General features: G+C 54.1%; 1 protein-coding gene across 2 annotated transcripts; it reads left to right on the top strand.

The window, feature by feature from the left end:
* Positions 1–1,515: 1,515 nt before the first annotated feature.
* METTL13 (methyltransferase 13, eEF1A N-terminus and K55) lies at positions 1,516–13,872 on the top strand. 2 transcript variants are annotated; one of them, XM_054587767.1, is made up of 8 exons: positions 1,516–1,950; positions 3,427–3,991; positions 5,483–5,682; positions 7,083–7,278; positions 8,191–8,358; positions 9,823–10,038; positions 12,103–12,234; positions 13,420–13,872. In XM_054587767.1, exons 1-8 carry the CDS (start codon positions 1,798–1,800, stop codon positions 13,692–13,694), a joined length of 1,905 nt encoding a protein of 634 aa, XP_054443742.1. In that variant the 5' UTR covers positions 1,516–1,797; the 3' UTR covers positions 13,695–13,872. The 2 variants fall into 2 exon arrangements, with proteins under 2 accessions (XP_054443742.1, XP_054443741.1); XM_054587766.1 differs by having other exon boundaries at positions 3,232–3,991.
* Positions 13,873–17,734: the final 3,862 nt, after the last annotated feature.

Genomic DNA, 17,734 nt, shown 5'->3' with positions numbered 1-17,734 from the left:
GCTTTTAGCACAGTGGCTGGCTCTATTAGCCAATTTAAATGTTTGTTGAATTGAATAAATTCTTGGGGGTAGAGGACAGAGGTAGTATTTTTGTTGTTTGTGTTGGTTCTTTGGTATTGGGTTAACACCTCAAGCCCCAACAGCATCCTCAGCTTCCAGCAAGTGCCTTCTGAAACAATCACACGTCACCCATTGGGACCCTGCATGATGTAGTGGCTGAAGCCACCTCAGAGGCTCCTTCTAGGGCTTCTTACCTCGGGTGGCAAGGGAATAACGTGAACGCAGCAAGTGGTTTACGAAAATAGGTTTTCCCTGACGTTACTTGTAGAGGGTTTTTAGTGTAACCTTTTCATATTGCGGAGCTGGAACCATATCCATTGTCAATTATTTTTGAAAACAGTGGTTCTCAAAGTGTAGTCCCTGGACCAACAGCATCAGTATTACCTGGGAGCTTGTTAGAAAGGCAAGTGCTTGGGCCCCACTACAGGCCTGATGGATCACAAGTCCTCGGGCCGAGGCTCGGCCACCTGTGTTTGAGGAAGTCCGCCAGGCGATTCCGGCGCATGCCAAAGTTTGAGAACTACTCTTTTAAACCAAAGTTTAAGTCCACTTTACTCTACTTGACGGTTAATCGGCTACTTGGCTCTCCAGGCTAGTGAAGTCCCTAAAGGTCCAGATCACAGGTGTTCCATTCCAAGCCTACCTGCCCTCCTCCGTCTGTATATGCCTCCTGCGATTTATGGTGTTTCTTTAAGTTATAGAAGATTTAAGGAACCTCCTTCGGATATTAGGGTAAGCTGAACCTCTGAAAGTACCTATACATCAAACGCGGAAAACAAGGAGTAGCAACTACCGACACATGACTTCAGAATGGCAACCTAAGGAGGCTGATGATGAAAATGGGTCTTAAGATTTACCCTGGGGGAGGAGAGAGGAGGCACCTCTGAATGCCTGTTTGTCATTCCTTTCCATTGAATCTTCATGTTCTTACGTTATTAATGGTGGAACCCTGTATTTCGATGTAGATTTTCCTCCAAATTAAACCTGAATTACACAAGGAAAGCGGTTAAACCAAGGCAGACTGGGGTGAGAGATGCGGAATGCAAATAACTAGGATGCGCAGTTCTCTTTCGCTGCGGACAGGCTCTCCTCATCTCTTACCTCACTTCCTTCCACAGCTTTTCCTTTTAGGGGTACGCCCCTCCTCCAGAGCGACCCCCGACCGCGCTTGACCCCTGTGTGGCTCGTGATCAGAACTGGCTACGAAGGAAACACAGAACCCCGGAAGCCAGCCTTCTCCCGGGGTGCCGACCCAAGCCTGGTTTCCGGGCAACAGGCCACTTCCGCCCCGGCCCGCGGGTCCGCCCCCTTCCGCTTCACGTAAATAAACGATCGGCGCCTGCGTGAGGCGAGCCTGTCTCAGCCAATGAGGTGCCAGGAACGAAAATCTGTGGCCGACGAGACCCAGTGATGGTGTGGGCGGCCGGCCAATCGCGAAGCGGCGCACCCGGATATGATTACCGGTTCTAAAATCGACTTCTGAGAAAGTCAGGGGCTCCCCACGTGGGCGCCTGGTAGACGCGGAGGGTGTGTGAGGCTCCGCTTCTCGCGCGTGCGCTTGGCATGTAAGGGTCACTCCTTTGGGTTTTGAATGGTAGAAAAATCAGCGGGGCTGCTTGCCCGTGGAAAGCAATCCCACCCAAGTGCCCCGGAGCCAGCGTGGGGGAAAGCCCCTCCGATGGTCCTGCCCTCATTGGGGGTGGGACGGCCTTGAAGACGCAGCTGCGGCGTGGGACTATGAATCTCTTACCGAAGAGTTCCAAGGAGTTTGGCTCCGTGGACTATTGGGAGAAGTTCTTCCAGCAGCGCGGAAAGAAAGCTTTCGAGTGGTATGGAACTTACCTGGACCTGTGCGGGGTTCTGCACAAATACATCAAGCCCCGGGAAAAGGTAAGCGCGGCCTGGCAGCGCAGTGTGCGTGCGTGTTCGGGAGAGCGGGAACCGCCTTCCGAGAAACCCTGCGCAGGGGAGACGGGCAGGCACAGGCGTGCGGGCCCTCAATTTCAGAATTTGATACATTTTTCTGGCTCAAATACAATACAAAATATTCTTTTGAAGGTTTTGAGGTGACAGACTTCCCGCCCCCAGCCTATCCTTCAGTTAGTAAAACCCCACTGAAAGAAACACTTCTTTTGGTAACCCAGCTTAGATGCCGCTTCCTAGAAAAGAGAGTGTGCGTTTCTGTCACTGGGCCTCTTTGTGGAGCAGGCGCTAGCTGTGGCTTTGCTGAGGCACGAATCTGTTCTCAAATAGTGGCTGTGGGGGCCACTGAATTTCAGGCAGTGTGCTTAGCCCTCAAGCTACAAGAGCGTGAACGTATAAACCTTGCGCACATTTCTGAACGGAAAAGTGATACGTACAGTAGTAGGTTTGACGGAGGTAGGCTGGTGCTGGAGGTAGGGAAGGAAGGAGGGGAGAAAGCTTTAAGTGCTGGGTGGGGGAGGGGGTGTGTGTGAGATGGTTTAATTCTCATAAGAAACCCTGTGAGGTGAGTGGTGGTACTCGCATTCTACAGATGGGGAAACTGGTCTGAGAGCCAGTTTCTTGCTCCAGATCGTAGTAGGTGGCCACTTGGGAATTTGCTCTCTGGCCCACCTAACTCCAAAGTTAATGCACTTCTCATTGTATGTACCATGCTTTTCCAGAGCTGGTGGCATCAGGATAGAATTTTGAAGGATCAATGGGAGGTCGTTCCACAGAGCAGGAGGCAACAACCTGTATTTTTAAGTTTGGCTTCGGGAAGTACCAGAAAGTACCAGAGGAGGAGCCAAAGGCATAAATGCAATAGGATTATTCCAGAACTAGGTTTTCAACAGTAAAACAGATGGGAGATTTCAACCGGTCCTACTGCATTTTGATTCCAGTATGATCTCCTGTCAATTCTTGAGTAATAAATGCTTGATTCAGAGAAAGGAACAACCATGATTGTTTTTTCTGCAATACAGAAAGCTCATTTTCACATAACTTGCGTTGTCGCTGCTGAATGTGAGCTCCTAACCAGAGGCATTTCAAGGTGGAGCCTAGAATCAGCTTCGTAGTGGTACTCTGTCCTGTGACAGTAGCATCTCCCCCTTCTGAAAACACGCCGCAGCCCAGGTGAGACTTGTGTCCTCCAAGCAGGTGCAGCTCATTCCTTTGCCTTGCTCACCTCCAGCGTGTCGGTTCCCCCAGGTGCTGGTGATCGGGTGCGGGAACTCGGAGCTCAGCGAGCAGCTCTATGACGCGGGCTATCAGGGTATCGTGAACATCGACATCAGTGAGGTTGTCATCAGGCAGATGAAGGAACGCAATGCCACCCGACGGCCCCAGATGAGCTTCTTGAAGATGGACATGACACAGATGGAGTTTCCCGATGCCTCCTTCCAGGTGGTGTTGGACAAGGGCACCCTGGACGCTGTCCTGGCGGATGAGGAGGAGAAGACCCTGCAGCAGGTGGACAGGATGCTGGCTGAGGTTGGCCGTGTCCTGCAGGTGGGCGGTCGCTACCTCTGCATCTCCCTGGCTCAGGCGCACGTCCTGAAGAAAGCAGTGGGTCACTTCTCTCGGGAGGGGTGGATGGTCAGGGTGCATCAGGTGGCCAACAGCCAGGACCAGGTGTTGGAAGCAGAGCCTCGGTTCCCCCTGCCTGTCTTTGCCTTCATCATGACCAAGTTCAGGCCCGTCCCTGGCTCTGCCCTTCAGATCTTTGAGCTGTGTGCTCAGGAGCAGGGCAAGCCTGTGCGGCTGGAGAGTGCCGAGCGGCTGGCCGAGGCGGTGCGGGAGCGTCAGCAGTGCGCCTGGCTGTGCAGCCAGCTGTACCGCAAGGCCGGGCTGGGGAGTGTGTCCCTGGACCTGTGCAGTGGGGACACGGGGGAGCCGCGCTACACCCTCCACGTGGTGGACAGCCCCACCGTGAAACCATCGCGGGACAATCATTTTGCCATTTTCATCAGTGAGTTGGGATTGGTCCCTCTCTTTCCTGGAGGGGCTGGGCTGGGGCTTCGGTGGATGGGGATGCCTTGGTTGGTTTCGTCTTGCAGGGCGGTCACTTTCAGAGGATAGGCTAGCCGAGGCACGAGGAAGGAACAGGGGCAGCTCTCCAGCTACCTGCTTCGATTCGAAGCTCATTTCTTCTCATCTTCCTTCGCAGAGGTTTGGTGAAGTGGGGGAATGGGGTTGGTAGGGAGGAGAGAAGGACTACAGATAAGCTGAGGCAAGTCACACACTGTAGAGGTGGTAGTTACTTTGTAACGCGGAGTAGTCAGAGGACCTGGGGAAGTTGCTGTGTTTCTCTGCTGAATTTATGTATTTATTTTTATTGTTTTTTTAAAAAAGACTTTATTTATTTTTAGAGAGAAACGAAGGGAGGGAGAGAGGGAGAGAAACACCATTGTGTGGTTGCCTCTTGAGTGTCCCCCTCCTGGGGACCTGGCCCACAACCCATGGACGTGCCCTGACTGGGAATTGATCCAGCGACCCTTTGGTTCGCAGGCTGGCACTCAGCCCACTGAGCCCCACCAGCCAGGACTCTGTGCTGAATTTGGAGAGATGGTACAGAGCCGTGGCTAAAAAAAGTCAGCTCTGTAGCCAGATTACTTGGGTTCCAGCCTGTCCCAGTCACATCTTGGTGGTGTGACATTGGACACGCTACTTGTTTTCTGTGCCTCGGTTCCATCCGTAAAGTGAGATCATAACTACCTTGTGTAGTTGTGAGAAGTGTAAAAGCTGTTAGGACGATGCTTGGCACATGATAGGTGCTTTATGAACGTTAGCGGTATTATTGGAAGGGGTAAACAATACCAGACTTAAAATGATCAAAAGAGAGGGTATGAGGGAAGGCTTTCAAAAGTAGCAAATGCAGATAAAAGCAAGATGTCAATATGGTCATCCTGGTGATTTGTTTCTTGAGGACCCAGCCGTTTTTTTCAAGTAGCCTGTATCCTAACCACAGTTGTGGGAACGAGGCGCGTCCTGGCCGCGAGCACAGGGTCTGGGGCTGGGCTGCCTGCGTTTGAGTCCTGGCTTTGCTCCTGATTAGCTGTGTGAACTTGGACCACTGATGTAGCTTCTGTGTGTCAAGTTCCTTATTTATACAGTGGGAGTAATAATACTATCTGTGTTCTGGGCTGTTGGAGATTCGTTTTAATGCTTAGTGTATAATAAGTGTTAGTATTATTGCTAATTTTTTTCTTGCACCAGGTGCCTGCCTCCCTCCCTCCCTTATATGTGTGTTCACACTTTTTTTTTCCCCCCCTTGGTCTGTCTCGTGTCTGATGGCTGCTTTGCTGTGGGCCTTGTGCTCTAGGGAATTGTAGCCCCTCAGTGGATCAGAGCTGGAAGGGATGCTGGGCCTGGGCAGGGGCAGGCTCCCCGCCACGTGGTCCTGTGGGTAGGGGGCTTGCACACTTCCTGGGACTCCCTGTCACCAGGTGCCTGTTTGCAGTTCCTCAGGGTCGGGAGACTGAGTGGCTCTTCGGCACGGAGGAGGGCCGGGAGCAGCTGGCGGCCAGTGCCAGCTTCAGGAGGCTCGTCACTGTGGCCCTTCACCGAGGCCAGCAGTACGAAGACATGGAGAGCATCCAGGCCGAGCTGTCGCCCAGAGTCATGGAGCTGGCCCCAGCCGGGATGCCCGCCCCGCAGCAGGTAACAGAGCTCTGGCAGCAGCTCCACGGGTCTCCGGGGGGTCACGCTAGCAGCGGGGAAGGCAGGGTGTCCTGGAAGGAGCCAGGGTAGGGTCTGTGACCCTGGTCAGCCCCTGGAGGGCGTGGCCACAGCTGAGAGCTAAGCGGACCTAAATCAGGTTCCCTTGCCCCAGGCAAGGCCAGGAAGGGAAGCGGTTGCCTCCTCCTGAGACTCACGGAAGCTTCTGGGGCGGGTCTTCTCGGACTCCTCAGAGGCGGCGCGAGGGAAATGCGGTCCGCCTTGCAGGCTCCGGCTCTTGGTTCTGCACATTGCTCGGACTGTGTGTCTATTTCCCTGCCTTTACGCAGGACTTCTTAGGCCCTTTGCTTCTTAGCGCCATCACTGTCTGAGGGTAGAATGGATATTTTCAGGATACGAGCATTGCTGGGCTGGTGTTTTCCTCGAAAGGAAACTGAAACTGAAGTTTGTTTTTTTTTGTCGAAGTGGTGATATCAGTGGAAGTTATCAGTTCACAAGGTGTGTCTTGTGCTATCCTGGTCACAAGGCAGTAATTGACAGGTGCCTGCATTGCAGGGACTTCATAGTAAGGACAAGGACTTTATCCTTCTTGACACGGGAAAGCCGAGGTACCTGGACTTGGCACTGTAGTAATAGATCTGAAAAGAACAGGCTTCCGGTTCCCAGCCTGGGTTGTGCCCACTAGGCTCGCTTGTCTTCTGGAAGAATGTGGGTTTGACTCTTGCTGGCAGGCTTGGAGGCGGGTCTAGCAGGGGGACCGGCTCCTGTGGGAAGGTCATCTGTGACCTGCTGCCACCAGCGCCTGTGTCTCGGCAAAGTCAGGAGTCCTTGGTAACCACTACATACTCATGTGGGTCTTGACAAGAAACAGATGTGAAGATTGGGAAGGGAAAAGTTTAGGGGAGAAAAATATTTTTCTCTCCTGTTTAGAATACTGGGAGAGAAAGATGTGGCTAACTGAGGGAAGGGGAGACATTTCTCCGTACTTGCAGTGGTTGCTTTCCCCTGGATTTTGTTACACACCCCCATTGAGATTCCTTCTCTCATAATTATGGTCCCTTCCCAAGGGTTCCCTTGGGCTTTGATTGTCCTGGACTATCGTGCTTTTGAGGATCACTGTTGAGAAACTCCTATTTTTCTTGGGAAGAACCAACTGCACTTCACTGATGGTTTGGGAGACGAGCTGGTTTTCAGAAAGGTGAGATAAACCTTCGGAGATCAAGTCAAAGGCCCCAGAGAAGAGCTTTAGTAGAAGAACGCACCTTTGGAGCCCTGCTGCCCAGAACCCCGGTGTGGATCCCCAGATACATCGGGGGAGGGGCGGTACGTTCTCATGTTTCGTCCCTGAGCTGGTGGTTTGACCGCCTCTGCTGTACCTGCAGGTGCCCTTCCTGTCTGTGGGTGGGGACATCGGGGAGCGGACTGTTCAGCACCAAGACTGCAGCCCCTTGAGTGGTGACTATGTCATCGAGGATGTGCAGGGGGATGACAAGCGCTACTTCCGGCGGCTCATCTTCCTCAGCAACAGGAACGTGGTGCAGTCTGAAGCCCGGCTGCTGAAGGATGTGTCTCATGGAGGTGAGGCCCGGTGGGGGGACCCAGGTGGGCGTGGCATGGACTCCTGATTTGGGGGGGTCAGAAGGACCTGGGAGCTTGGCCGAGGTATACCACGGACCTGGGTACCGGTGACCAGAGGCACATGGCCCTGCGTGCTGTCCTCTTCCCACCGGGGGTCTTAGGCTGTGAGTGGCCGCCAGCAGAACGCAGGCGTGTGTTCTGTTCTGGAGCCAGGCCTGGCTGGGAAGTGATAAGGAGCAGGGCTGATTGTTTGCCAAGTAAACGTGCTGATCACTGTAACGCGTTCAGTTCCAAGGCCGCCTGCTTCACCAGTCAGTTGCTCTGTATACTGCCTGTGTGTTAACCCAGCAGGGCTCTGTGCGGGGAGCCGTCTATGCACCGCATGGGAAAGAAGGATGGTGGGCATTGGAGGCAGGTAGTCCCGGGTTCAAGTCTAGGTTGCACCCCTGCTGATTCTGGGCCTAATTACTGACTCAGGATAAAAGCCCTGGTGTGGTAATTGGCTTAGAGGAGGCCCTGAGGAACCTCCGTCCTCCTTCCCTACGAGGGTTTGCGAAGACTCTAACGGTGGCCGTATATTTCTCAGCGAACTGCTCCCAGGACTCCTAAGCTGAGTTTTCCCAGGCTTTTGGGTGTGTCTTTGCTGCTTTCCTTTTCTGACTCTCTGATATCAGTGGTGTGTGTTAAAGGGTTAACAGCCATGTCTTTTGGGGGAACAAGGCCCTGATATGTCCTGTTTGCCAGTTTCCGTGGCATAAAAATGGCTGCCAAGCTACCGTGTCAAAATTCCTGCGTATCGAAAATCCCTGGGTCCGCGAGGGAGACGCCGTCTGCGGCAGCGCGCTGTGCCCGGTGCCTTGCTGTCCGACGGCCCGTGTGCTAAGCACAGCATTCGTTCTCTCTCCCGTTTAGCCCAGAAGAAGCGGAAGAAGGACAGGAGGAAGCAGCGGCCTGCGGGTATGCCACAGGAGGCCCCCGCAGCCCCGGGGCAGTCTGTTGATAGGGGCTACCTGTGCTGTGAGCACCACAAAGCCATGATCGCCGGGCTGGCCTTGCTGAGGAGCCCCGAGATGCTTCCAGGTGAGGGGCTTGTCAGCGCCTTCCTGTGAGGAGCCTGTGGGAATACAGAAGGGTGCGGGCAGCTGTGTGCAGTTCGAGAGCAGCGGGTATAGACTGACTGAAGCACATCCATTCACATCTTTCGTGTTCCCAACCAGCCTCTGAGTTGGTGAACGTCCCAGTCACTCTTTCCTCACATTGACATTGTGATGTTGAAATGGTTTTGTGTGTCATTGTCTAAACTTTTTTCTCCTACTCATTTATTTAAAAAAGTAAGGGGTAAAGTACATTCCATGAGATCTTCAGTTGCTCAGCTTGATGAATTTTCACACGTGTATATATACCCACTCAACTGGTTGGAGCCTTTAAAAATCATGTCTCTGGAGAAATGCCCAGAACCTAAGGAGCATTTCTGGCTTTTCAGTAATGCGTTGTTTGACTCTGTCTTGAATTGCTGTATTTAAAAAAGAATTCATATTGCAGGTCGTGCTATCAGTCTTATCACTAATGGCAGGTCTGGATCTGACCACAGGAATGAAATGTTCATGTTTCTGTCTGCGTTTGAACTGTCTTCACACCAAGTCCCTGCAGGTGTCTTGTGGAGACACCTTGCACTGTGGCTGGTCTCGGTGTTGACCCATGTCCCTAGAGGCTCAGTTCTTACACTTGTTCTCAGGGCCTGTCTCCTTTTGATGATTCTTTTAAAAAAAAAAAAAATTCTCAACTGAGGATTTGTTTTTTAATTGATTTTAGAGGGAGGGGGGAGAGAGAGAGAAAGAGAAATATCGATCAGTGGTCTCCTGCACTCAACCCACCTGGGGATTGAACCCTCAACCTAGGTATGTGCCCTGACCGGGGATTGAACCCGCAGCCTTTTGGTGTACGGGGTGACGCTCCAACCAACTGAGCCACCTGGCCACGGCATCCTTTAGGTGAGTCTTGTTTCTCGTCTTCCTTCCATCCCCCTGCGGTTGCTGTGGTTCCTTTCTGTTCAGGTCCAGGATTTGGGCCTTTGTTTTGCTGTGGTTTCTGGGACTCGGGTGGACTGCCCTGGCCTGGCCAATGTGTCTGAGGGGCAGCTGTGGCCTGTGAGTGGAAAGCTGTCCAGTGGGCATTGCCTCTACGCTGCCTTGTGATCATGACCAGGTGCTGGCCACTGTCCCTCCCATTTGGTAGAGGGGTCTAGCAAAACTTACGGTGGGGACTCTAGATATATCATCTGAGTGCTTTGGGATTTTAAGGGGCCATAAGAACCTGCTGGTTCAGACCTTCTGGATCTGGCAAGGGAAGGATTGTGAGACCAGAGTTGAGTTTTCAGATGTAAATTAACTCGTAAATTCCTGGGATGAGACAGTGAGGCCAGGTCCCTAAATCTTGTATCCTGTGGGCAGGGCCAACAGTCTGACTCCCTCTTTGGCTCTCTCGAGGCTGGTACCACACTTCGGGGAGCAGAGGGTGAAACGATGCTTTCTTCCTGTGTTACAGAGACCCCACTGGCAGTGTTGGTGGTGGGCCTGGGCGGGGGCAGCCTGCCCCTCTTTGTCCATGATCACTTCCCAAAGTCCTGCGTCGAGGCTGTGGAGATCGACCCCTCCATGTTGGAAGTGGCCACCCAGTGGTTCGGCTTCTCCCCGAGCGACCGGATGAAGGTCCACATTGCAGACGGCCTGGACTACATTGCCAGCCTGGCGCAGGGAGAAGGTACTGCCGTTGGAGGGCTTGGGTGTGTCAAGGGAAGACGGCTCCGAGGTGGTCAGGCCCGCGAGGGTCTCTGGAGTCCGTCTCTGAAGTGGCATTGGCACCATCCTTGTCTGTCACCTGTCCGTCTGTTGACAGAGTCGTTCAGTAACTACAGAGTGCCAGCCACGGGCCCAGCTCTGTGCTGGGGGCTGGGGCCTAGCCCGCAAACCAGGCCGTTTCCTGCCTCGGTGGTGCTCACAGACGGGGGCGGGGGGGGTGCTTCTCTTCTGACCCTGCAACTGTGTTACCTCCCCATCCCAAGAAGCCTACGTCTGGCTGGGTGAGGAAAGGGGAAGAAGGGTTGGGGTGTGTGCTGGGAGGTGTTTTTTCTAGATCTTTCAGCTGGAGGGGAAGCCAGAAATAGAGCTGAGCAGTGTCACGCTGAGAAGTGGTTCTGAGTGGTTCAGAGGGACAACTGGCGGTGTCTGGGGACAATGTCGTAGCCACTGGGGAGGGCGCCTCTGGCAGCCGGTGGGAGAGGCCACGGGCACCGCTAAGCCTCCCACAGGGCACAGGATAGCCACTGCCGACAACGAACTGTCTGGCCCCAGGTGCCTGCTGTGCCGGGCCCCGGAGCCCCGTGGCAGGTGCTGCTCAGGGGGGTCCCCACAGACCTGCTGCTCCTGGGCTGGAGGCTCCGTTTGCTGTAACGATTCATGTCCCAGACTTGGGACAAAAGTGCTATTCATATCTGTAAGAGGTGCCTTGGTCCTCCTGCAGCTTTACAGATAGGCTGACCTCTGTCGCGTGAGTCCCTCAGGGTTGGTTCAGTCCTAAGTAACCCTGGGGAGCTCAGGCCCCCTCCTCTCCTGGTCTGCTCGTTCCGTGGCAGATGCTGTGGTTCTCACTGCACCCGACTCTTCTGGCGAGGGGGTGGCGCACCGGCACGCCTCCGGGGCCGGGGTGGCAGATGCTGCCTGTGTGAATTGCGCCCTGAACGGAACCGTACTGGAGTTCCACAGGTTCCCTCTTCGGAGGCTGGAGCCATTCCGGGGGCTCAGGCCCAGCGTAGCGAATAACACATGAAGCATTTACAACAGTGCCAGGCACGTGGTAGGTACTCAGTCCACAGTGTGAACAGCCCTGGCCATGATCTCGAACCACCACAGCCTTTCACGTTATTGGAGGCTTGGGCTGCAGCTGTGGGCCCTGGCTGTCCTTGGACTTCGATGAGCCAATGTGCTCTGTTCTCTAAGAAACTGCCATCAGACATGTGCTAGGAGCAATGATGGGCATGCCATAGCCCACGTAAATATTTATTAACATTGAGTAATTATTAATATAGTCTCAAAAGTTTGCTAAAAACCAGTGGTGTTGTAGGTCTTCCCCTTGTAACATGATTATTAACAATATAACAATCGAGTGGATCCAACTCATCATCAGTTCTTTTTTGCCCATTTAGCAAAATCATTTCATTCTTGAATCAGCTATTGTTCAAATAATTAGACAAGCTACACTAACATTAATTTGAGAACATTTTCTCCCAGGAGGCAGAGATAAGTCCAAGTTACCATTTGCTGGTTCAGCCATTAAAGGCTTAGGCAGCGGCTCTGTCCAGATCAGTGGTTCTCAGCTCGGCCTGTAGCAGCATTAGCTGGGGAGTTGAAGGCGGATGCCAGGCCCCCCGCCCCGCCCCGCCCCACTGGCCCTCTGCTCCCTGCCATGTGGGGTCAAGAAAGGAGCCAGGGTCCTCCAAGTATTTGCAAGCTCCCCACTGCGGCTCTGATGTTCTGCCAGGGTTGACAACCACGGGGACAGACGGACCCTTCACCAAGTCATTACCCTGTGGGACAGACTCCCAAAGATGAGACAGAGCCCTGTCTCCACTGCGGGGCCGTCACGGGAGGAGCCTGATGACGATTCCCCTAGGTGATGACGTCAGTGCCCTTGACAGGCACGTCTTCCACGTCGTCCTTCCGGCTTAGCCACTGGGCCACCTCAGGTCACAGGAGAGGTGTGGCCTAGGAATGTCAGTGGCACCATTTTATCCAGCAAAGACAAAGGCTCGTTTGCTTCTCCTTCCAGCACGGCCTCACTATGACGTCATAATGTTCGACGTAGACAGTAAGGACCCAACCCTGGGAATGAGCTGCCCGCCGCCAGCCTTTGTGGACCAGCCCTTCCTGCAGAAGGTTAAGAGCATCCTGACTCCCGAAGGTAAGAGAACAGAAGGTTGGGGAGGTAGGAGGGGTGGGTCCTTTAAAATTCTTTCTCTTTATAATGAAAAATGCACGTATCATAAGGTGTGGCATGGTCAGCTCCCTTCTTCGAACACACCCACTTGCCTGCACTGAGCAGCATCTCCAGCATCTCCGGCTCGCAGACGCCCATCTCACCTCCGGTCCTGACTCCACCAGCATGGCTTGCTTTGCCCGCTTCTGTCCTTTACATAAATGGGCGCATACAGAGTGGAGTCTTTCAGTTTCTGTTTTCTTTTGCTCACTGTGGTGCCTGTGAGGTTCATCCTAGCGTCGTGTTTTCGTTGTCCCTCTCGTTGCTGTGTAGTGTCACTGCGTGACTGTAGCGCTCAGCCTCTCCCTCTGTCGCTGGTGGGCGGGCTGTCTCCTGCTGGGAGCTTCCACAAGCAGAGCTGCCGTTAACATCCTAGCAATGCCTTTCCGTGAAGAGTTTGCGCGGCCACTGGGCACACAAACGTAGGTTTTTCTGTGCTGGGTCGCAGGGGATGTGGACGCTCAGCTTCTGGAAATGAGGCCGCACAGTTTGCAGAATGGTTGTAGGAATTCACATTCCTGCTCACACAGGGGCGCTAGCTCCCGGACCAGGCAGGACGTTAGCTTGGCTTCACAGCCGCCCATTCTGATGAGGAAACAGGTAAAGAGCCTCGCCAAGGGGACACGAGGTAACAGCTCCAAGCCGGGCCCTTGCGAAATCCAGGTCTCCGAACCCACATGTCACGGCCCCCATGTGTTTTGATTCCACGTTATGTGGTGAACAGAGTCGATTTAGACCCTTTCCTGACGCAAGGTAACTGGCTGTCCCTGGCTGATGGGTGCTACGTGACGGGTTTCGGGAACAGAACATCCCGTGGGGCTGGTACATTCTTTCTTGGGGGTATTAGTTCTTTCTCAGAGCAGTTCTGTGGGAAGCAGGCGTGGAGAATGGTGCAATTGTTGGTTAGCAGCAGAGGAGAGTAAGAAATGGGGCTGACGCTTCCTCCGGTTTGCACATTGCCCACGCTTTTCTCTTCCTGCTTGTGTTCTCTGCAGAGTCACTGCCACCCGCCGCCCTGGGGCAGGTGTTGGTGTTTTCCTCAGAGCTGGACCTGTCTGCACATGTCCCCTGACCTCTGGTCATTCTGACTCTTTCCTTCCCGCCCTACAGGTGTCTTTATCCTCAACCTCGTGTGCCGAGACTTGGGGCTAAAGGACTCAGTGCTGGGTGGGCTCAAGGCAGTGTTCCCCCTCCTGTATGTCCGGCGCATCGAGGGGGAAGTGAACGAGATTCTGTTCTGTCAGCTGCGCCCCGAGCAGCCCCTCGCCACGCCCGAGCTCCTGGAGAAGGCGCTGGCCTTGGAGCAGAGCCTGCGGAAGCCGGGCAGGGGTTGGGACGACACGTACGTGCTGGCCGATATGCTCAAGACTGTGAAGATGGTGTGATCGCTGGCCTCACAGCCTCCTGCCAGACTGACCTTGGGCTCCCGGCCTGCCAGAGATCAAAGAAATAGAACACAGAGCGCTTTTTAAGTCTCATTTTTCTTGGCTTCACATTCAGCTGCATGTGACCTCCAGCTCGGTGAGGCTGCCTGAAGAGCTGGGAAATAAAAATGCTCTTCCCACCCTGTCCTCTTTGGCCCCACTGGGTTGGCTGCTTTCTCTCCTGCACCATGTCCGTGAGCAGGAGCCCGTACTGGAGCCCCCAGTAGATGCTGCCGCCGCTGGGACGCGTGTGCACTGGGCTCCTGGGGGCTGCGACAGCCTGCTGCGGTGGCTGGCTGGCCTTTGCTTTGGTCCTGTTGGCTTGGGTAGGAATGATCTCAATTCTGTGCCCACGCACGAGAGATGGAGTGGGCTCCTTGTGGATGGGGACAGACTGGCGAAAACGTGTGCCCCGCCCCCTCGCAAGTGGAAGCACCCCCGGCGCGGTCCTGGGTTCTAAGACTCTGCTAGCCCACTCCACTGTTTAACGGCTTTCTTCAGCGACCAGACCTTGTCGCCTCAGGCATTGCCGCCTTCCCTGGGCGAGGGAGGGAGGGGGCATATCTGGTCCTCTGACTGCGTGTCAGGCTCAGCGGACTGAAGTCTCTGGTATTGGTTCGCTCACACTGGCTGAGGGACAGCTACATGCTGGACCCAGCGTGAAGAGCTGCGATGGAAGCAGAGGTGCTCAGGGTTGCTCAGAGGACGTGGATTGGTAATAAAAGCCAACATGTTGCAGGAACGTCCCAAGTGATTACATTCGCTGCCTCATTTAATCTGAGGTCAAGGCTAGTAAGACCAAAACTACATCTAACCCCAAACCTCACTTGAGCCCGAAGCGTCGGTCTTACCTGTTTACTGAAGCCGATAAAAGGGCAGCCCTGAGACTGGCTGCACTTCTCACCAGCTGGGGCCGAGTGACTCCATGAGAGAGGGTTGTCACTCCCCGCCGCGCGCTCACCCCTCCACGGGCCCTGTGAGGCGAGGCATGTTTCAAAGCGGGGTTGTCATCCTTACAGAGCTGTGAGCCCAATGAGAAGGGTGGGGGGGTGCAGGAGGGTCTTCCCCTGGAGCCAGGCAAAGGGAAGGTCATCTCGTCAAGCCCTGCGCCTCACAGGGCCTCAGCCCGGGGACGCACCTCGGGGCAGCGGTAGGGTGGGCCTGAGTCAGCCCTGCGGGCCGGTCCCCCTCGTGCTGTGTAGAGAGCGGTGCACCTGGGGTGTGGGGAGGTGAACAGCCGAGCCCGGAACAGCCAGAACGAGGGCGAGGTCTCCACTGTCCTGAGTCGCCGTCCAAGGAATTCGGTTCCTTGGAGAGAAGACGAGGTGGGAAGAGGCCTTCGGGTAATACTTGTCTTGAACATGTTGAAAGGCTGTGGGTGTCAGGTTAGCTGCGTTTCTCCAAAGGCTGGAGCTGGGGCAGTGGGCAGAAGTTACCGCTGGCAGCTTTCAGCTCAGTTTTCTACAAAGATCTGCGCTGATGGACACCAGTGTGTTCACCGGGACACGTGGTGACTCTGTGTCCCTCAAACTGCAGTTTGACGCTCCCTGTGCCCGCTGAGCTGGGGGGAGGGTGCGCCCCACCCTTCCTGCTGGGAAGCTGCTCTGCTTGATTTTTGCTATTTTTCAAAATTTAATTTTTAAAATTGAGGTCACATTGGTTAATAACATAAGTTTCAAGTGTACAACATTGTAATTTGATAGTCGTGTAGTGCTGTGTGCTGGCCACCAAAAGTCCAGTTTTCATCCGTCACTGGGTATTTGACCCCCTTTCCCCATTTCAGGCTCCTTCTCCATCCCCTTTCGCCTTTGGTAACTGCCAGTTTTTTGTCTGTATCTACAAGGTTTTCTATTCATTTCTTTTTTGTTTTCCACAGGTAAGTGAAATATTTTTTGTCCTTTTCTGTATGACTTAGCATAATACTCTCAAGGTGGCTCCGCTCCGCGCTGGGCCGGCCGCAGTGCCTCAGGCCTGTAGTCCAGCCAGCCATGGCCTGTCCAGCTTCCCTCTTGGGGTCTGTCTTGCCATTTGGTTTCTATAGATTTGCCAGCAGGTTATTGTCAATAAGAGGTTGAATTCTTACATAGGGTTTTTCTCTTATTGAGTAGGGTTCCCCCCCCCCCCCCCCCAGAGACTGTTCTGTGCCAGACGCATGTGAAAAAAGGAGAGGGCTAGGGCCCCTGATGTTACTGCCGAGCTTGAGGCGAATTGCAGAACGTGGGTGAGTTCTGGAACCACGTATACAGAGTGTGAGGAATGCGCGGACGTGGTCAGGTGTTTCCTGAGTCTTCTCAGCTTCTCGTTAGAGCGGACAGGAAGTTGCCCAGTCGCAATGAACCTGCCTCCTGGAAGAAGGTGGAAGGCAGGCTGCACTTGGCTTTGTTTTTCTAGCTCAGGTCTGCGCCGGTTCCAGGGCTTCCCAGCAGATGGCGCTAGACGTCACATTAAGTTCTGGGGCGTCTGGAAAACTCCCCTGGGGAGAGCAGAGCTGTTTGGCCTGAACAATACTTCCTGCTTTTTCTTCTTTTTGAGGACAGACTCCTCCTCTGCGTATTTTTCTCTCTCTTCACCCAGTACCCTGCCCAGACCGTTCTTGCCCATCACCCGTGAGTCCTTCCAATGTGTGTGGAGAGAGTGCATTTTCTCCGGGGAAGGGTCGCCTGTGATGGAGCGTCCCGTCGAGGCAGGGACCCTTCTGCCCCACGTCCCTCATGTTAGAAGCAATGGCAGGGCCAAAGACAATGGGGTGATGCTGATAGGAAGCAAAGGAGATTAAATCTAGGAACCATATAAAGAATAAAAAGGTAACACGTCGGCATCTGGACCTGGGGTGGCCGGTCAAGTTTTTTATAAAGATCTAAGTCATCTCGGTAATGATAAATAGTAGGTACAGTAGGAAAGGCTGGCAAAAGCGAAACTTGATTGAAATAACATATATGTGTGTATCACCCACACGCACAAACGTACGTTAATGCAAGACTGCTGTAGTGGGTTGAATAGCGCCCTCCCCCCAAAAAATATCCATGTAATTCCTGGAATCTGTAAGTGTGACTTTATGTAGGAAAAGGTTTTTCCGGGTATAATTAAGTTAAGGAGCTCAAGGGAAAGTCATCCTGGATCCAGGCAGCCCTAAATCCAAACATAAGACCTTTGAGTTGGAGGGAAACAGACCCAGGGGAGACACGCAGGGGAGGTGGCCTGACGGCAGGCACCCGGAGAGGTGCGTCCACGAACCAAGGACGGCCAAGGATGGCCACCCGCCACCTGAGCAAGGCGGGAGGCGGGGCCCGGGCCTACCTCAGAGCCTCTGGATGGAGCTGACCCTGCTGGCACCTGGACTGAGGACTTCTGGCCTCCGTAACTGTGCGAGAACACATAGAATTTGTTGTTCTAAGCCTCCTCACCTGCGGTCGTCTTTGTCAGTGGCCCCAGGAAACGACTGCACTGCCTTAAAGGGTTCTGCCTGTGCCACTCCAGCCGCAGAACCAGGGATCAGATGGTCTGTGGGCCACATCCCACCTCCCGATTTCTTGAGTTTAGCCAGAAACACCGGGGAGCGCGCAGCGGGAGCTTTGCCCCAATCCTGAGGAAGGGTGCTCCTGAGCACTCTCCCTCGTGCCTGGGAATTAGGCGGGGGCATCTCGGGGTGTGAGGGCGTCCTGACTCTGCATCAGCTCCTGGGGCCACTTCCCTAGTCTTTGCCGTCCTCCCCTGATGCTGGAGGGGACCCTCGGCCTTGCACACTCGAGTGGCCTGCTCTCTCTGGACTCCTCCCCGTGCGTCTTCAGCTCGCAGCTGACCAGGCAGCATGTTGGTTCCATGGCCTGGGAACCCGCCCAGGGCAGCCAGCTGGCTGGGCCACAGGGCCCTCCTCGTTTGTGTCTCATCTCTCGGGGGTCTTTGTCCTTTACTGCCTAACGTCCAATGTCGTGAAAACCATGCTTTCATCTGTTTTGTATTTCAGTTGTTCCAAGTGAGAGAATCTGGTCTATTTTGTTGGA

This window comes from Pteronotus mesoamericanus, unplaced genomic scaffold (assembly GCF_021234165.1).
Source record: "Pteronotus mesoamericanus isolate MK-2021 breed Mesoamerican mustached bat unplaced genomic scaffold, CSHL_Meso_final scaffold_1186, whole genome shotgun sequence".
NCBI classification, from domain to species: domain Eukaryota; kingdom Metazoa; phylum Chordata; class Mammalia; order Chiroptera; family Mormoopidae; genus Pteronotus; species Pteronotus mesoamericanus.
Note: the sequence above shows the minus strand (reverse complement) of the source record. Positions and strands in the feature narration are given on the sequence as shown.

Bases quoted from the DNA above. Each gene is read 5' to 3' on its own strand.
- METTL13 (XM_054587766.1), top strand. From the start codon at position 1,798: ATGAATCTCTTACCGAAGAGTTCCAAGGAGTTTGGCTCCGTGGACTAT. The intron at 3,992-5,482 runs GTGAGTTGGGAT...GCCTGTTTGCAG, and splicing joins TCATTTTGCCATTTTCATCA to TTCCTCAGGGTCGGGAGACT. The intron at 8,359-9,822 runs GTGAGGGGCTTG...CCTGTGTTACAG, and splicing joins GAGCCCCGAGATGCTTCCAG to AGACCCCACTGGCAGTGTTG.